The sequence below is a fragment of the Dasypus novemcinctus genome, chromosome 30, assembly GCF_030445035.2.
Source record: "Dasypus novemcinctus isolate mDasNov1 chromosome 30, mDasNov1.1.hap2, whole genome shotgun sequence".
Classification (NCBI taxonomy): Eukaryota; Metazoa; Chordata; class Mammalia; order Cingulata; family Dasypodidae; genus Dasypus; species Dasypus novemcinctus.
In genome coordinates, this window is record NC_080702.1 from 40,714,714 (window position 1) to 40,719,047 (window position 4,334).

Below are 4,334 nucleotides of genomic sequence, written 5' to 3' on the forward strand. Positions count from 1 at the left end.
CATAAGAACAGGCAGACAAAAGGGACTGAGTCAAGACTCAAAAATTGAACTTCATTTCTACAGTCAGTCCAAAATTTTGACAAGGCTGTTTAGCTCACTCACCTGGGTCAGAACACGCTATTCCATAAGTGTTTCAGGGAGAACTGGATAGCCTTATGCAAAAGAAAGAAAAGAAACCCTGATTTCACAACTTATACAAAAACTATCTCAAAATAGATCAATTATTTAAATATAAAAACAGCAACCATAAAATTCCTAGAAGAAAATTTGGGAAAACATCTTCAAGATTTTGTGGTAGGTGGAAGTTTCTTAAATCTTATACCCAAAGCATGAGCACCAAAAGAAAAAAAAGAAAAAAAAATAAATGTTGCATCCTCAAACTTCAGCACTTTTCAACCTCAAAAGATTTTGTCAAAATGTTGAAAAGGCAAGCAACACAGTGAGAGAAAATATTTGGAAATCACATATCTGAATAGGGCTTAATACCCATTCTTTATAAGGGGATCATACAACTCAACAATAAAAGGATAAAAATATCTGATCAAAAATTGGGCAAAAAAATTGAAAAAAAATTTCCAAAGAAGAAATACAAATTGCAAAGAAAGCATGAAAAAATGTTCAATATCACTAGAGATTAGGGAAATGCAAATCAGAAGTGCAATGAGATATCATTTAACAGCTATTAAAGCTGGAAAACTGTAAATGTTGGAGAGGATGTGGAGAGTTACGAATATTTATTCACTGTTGATGGGAATGTAGAATCATACAGCCACTGTAGAGGACTGTTTGGCAGTTCCCTCAGAAGTTGAATATAGACTTGTCATGGTACCTGGCAATACCTTGGCTAGGTATATACCTAAAAGAATGGAAAGCATTGAAATTGAACAGATATCTGTCCATTAATGTTCCTAGTTGTGCTATTCACAAAAACCAAAAATTGGAAACAACACTGGTGTCCATCAACTGAAGAATGTATAAACACATCGTGGATTATACAAATGATAGAATATTATGTAGCACTAAGAATAAATGAAGTTGTGAAACATATGACAACATGGATGAACCTGGAGGACATTATGATGAGTGAAGCACGCCTAACACCAAAGGGCAAATGCTTTATGATTGCCATATTATGAACTAAATTAACCATGTGAAGTATAAATATATTATGAGAAATGAATATGAGTAGAATTGCATATATAAGTCCATTTTTCTTTGATGCTGTACAAATGTAAGTATACAGTAAAAATTATTAATATCATACAAAATAGGCCAAAACATTATAAGTGGAGACCAGAAACTATATATTGTATAATTTCATTTATATAAATTGTAATTATAATTCAATTTATAAAGATGCATGTACATTAGTGGTTATGTAAATCTGAGGTAGGAATGATAAGTGATGTGGAGTATTCCTTTTTGGTTTAATGAAATTATTCTAAAATTTTTGAGATGATGAATATACAACACTGAGATTATACTAAAGACCATTGATTATACACTTTGGAAAGCATAACTAGACACATCAGCTATATGCAGTGGAGGACATATAGAGAGATTGAGAGGTGAGGAATTTTCTTGTTTCATTGATTTTATTAGAATTATTTAAATAATGAAAATGCTGTAATAATGATAAAAGTGGTAAATGTACAATTGTATGATTATAGCAAATACATTTGATTGTACAAATTAAATGAATTGTAAGTTTGTCAATATGTTTCTACAAAATTGATTTTGATACTTTTTAAAAAAAGTGGTTGCTTTGTTCTGGCAGCAACTGCCGTACACCTTCATCCTTCTGGCATCTCTGACAATTTTATAAATACCAAATTATGTGTATTAACTAGTTTGCTTCTGAAAATTCAGGCAACTGTTTCTGCCTTTAATACTGATTCTAGAAAATGCTATAAGAGAGACTATTTGATTCAAAATAAAATATGGAAGAAAGAGGTGGATTTGATAAATATATTTAAAGATGTAGAATGCTGAAAATCAGGCAAGTAACATATTTTTTCTATACACTTGTGTGAGTATCTAAATTTTGATCTCTCAGTGTTTCAACTCTGTTAATCAGGGGAATTTTTCTAAATTTGAGACAAGTAATTCTTTTATAGAAAGAGTGTTTGTCAACTTTTTAAAGGCAAGCTTCATGTCCTTGTTTCTAAGACTATAGATAAAGGGGTTCATCATGGGAGTGACCACCGTGTACATCACTGAGGCTTTTGCACTTGCCCTTGAGTTTTGAGTAGCAGCAGAACTAAGATACACCCCAAGACATGTACCATAAAATAAAGAAATTACTGAGAGGTGAGACCCACAAGTAGAAAAAGCTTTATGCTTTCCCCCACGTGTTGAAATTCTCAAAATGGAGGATAAAATCTTAGAGTAAGAGTAAAGGACTCCAGTGAGTGGAATAACAGCCAGAAGTCCAAATGCAATAAACAGCACTAATTCATTGAGGAAGGTGTCAGAACAAGCAAGTTGGATAACCTGATTAATTTCACAGAAAAAATGGGGGATTTCCAACACTGTACAAAAAGACAACCTCAGAACCATTAAGGCATGTAAAAGAGACACTAAAACACTCAATAAACAGCATGCCAGCAGCAGGAGTGCACAGAGCTGAGGATTCATGATGTCTGTGTAGTGCAGAGGGTGACAGATGGCCACAAAGCGGTCATAGGCCATCACCGTCAAGAGGTAGCTATCTAATTGTCCAAAAAGCATGAAAAAATACATCTGGATAATGCAGGTTTCATAAGTTATAATTTTGCTTTCTGTGTGGAAGTTCAGCAGCATCTTTGGGACAGTGGTGGAGGTGAAACAGATATCTGTAAAAGACAAGTTAGAGAGGAAGAAATACATGGGTGTGTGGAGGCGGGAGTCTGAGATAATGGCCAGGATTATGAGCAGGTTACCAATGAAGGTGACCATGTACATAATCAAGAACAGTCCAAAGAGGAAGGGCTGCACTTCAGTATCTTCTGAGAGACCCAGGAGGATAAATTCGGAAACGTATGTTTGGTTTTCTGGTTCCATGTAGCTGATGATACTACTGGAAAAGAGAGCAGAGAAATGCAGATTAAGCCACAAGAAGGAAGCAGGAAATTATCATAACTTCTATAGTTTTCAAACTCATTAAGTTAATGATTTTTATTAGATAGATAGATTGATAGATAAAAAGATAGAAAGAAAGAAAGATATTATGTAGAACCCTTTACCTGAATATACCAGGGAAAACAAATACTCCTTCATCTCCTTCATGGTATTTCTAACTTGCTATCCTTGTCCAAAATTGTGAACATTTTCTCACAATAATATTTCACATTAAGAATTCTTTTAGAATTGATTATAATCAGTAAACATTTTGACTGCTCATTTTGTACCTTGTAAAGAAGCCCTTGGGGTAATGGATATTAGTGATGTTTGCACAATATTCTGAATATAATTGATATTACCAAATTGAATACTTGAAAATGAATAAAAAGGGAAATATTAAGTTTTATATAATTTAGTACAATAAAAAGATGAAAGTAATTAATTAAATGATTACAGGCAATCTGGTTTAAGTGCAATAGACACAAAATTATAAAGATGTGGTTTCTTTCCAAACTGATCTTTTTTAAAAAAGAAACCTAGATCACACTTAATGTTACACTAAAAAATATGACAGATTCCCATATACCCCAATCCCCACACCTCCCTCTCCTCCCACATCAACAACAACTTTCTTTACTGTGGTGCATTCATTGCATTTGATGAATACATTTTGGAGCACTGCTACACAGCATGCATTACAGACTGTGTTGCAGTTTACAGTCTCTCCCAATCCATTCAGCCCAACCTGATCTAAAGTTCAACTCAAACCAGTTCTAAATGCCAGCAAATAATTTTTACGATATTGACAAACTAATTCTAAAATATATATGGAAAGATAAAAAACATAGAAAGCTAATATAATACTAAAGAAGATAATGGAAGTTTTAGGAAATATTTTCCCTGATACTTACTAGCTAACCTAAACAATACTGAAGAACAAGAATGTTGTTCTTCATGCTAATTGCTATCAAGATATACTATAATAAAGTGATTAAACACTATTACCTTGTTGAAATAAACATATAAACTAATGTTTGAGACCGAGAAATAGATCCACAGAAATGCCGTCTGGTTATCTGTGACAATAAGAAAAGTCAATTCAAATGAGAAAGCATGGGCTTTTTAGCAAATTATGCTGGAGCAATGGCATGCAAATGTGCAGACTTAAAGGAAATTAGAAACAGATTGTGTATATTACACAAATTAACTCAATGTGAATGACACAATTATAT

At 33.0% G+C, this 4,334-nt stretch overlaps 1 protein-coding gene across 1 annotated transcript; it reads right to left on the minus strand.

Moving 5' to 3' along the window:
• Positions 1-2,073: 2,073 nt before the first annotated feature.
• Positions 2,074-3,042, minus strand: LOC101439960 (olfactory receptor 7A17-like). Its single transcript, XM_058290408.1, has one exon. The coding sequence runs from the start codon at positions 3,040-3,042 to the stop codon at positions 2,074-2,076; it is 969 nt and encodes a 322-aa protein (XP_058146391.1).
• Between the last annotated feature and the right edge of the window lie 1,292 nt (positions 3,043-4,334).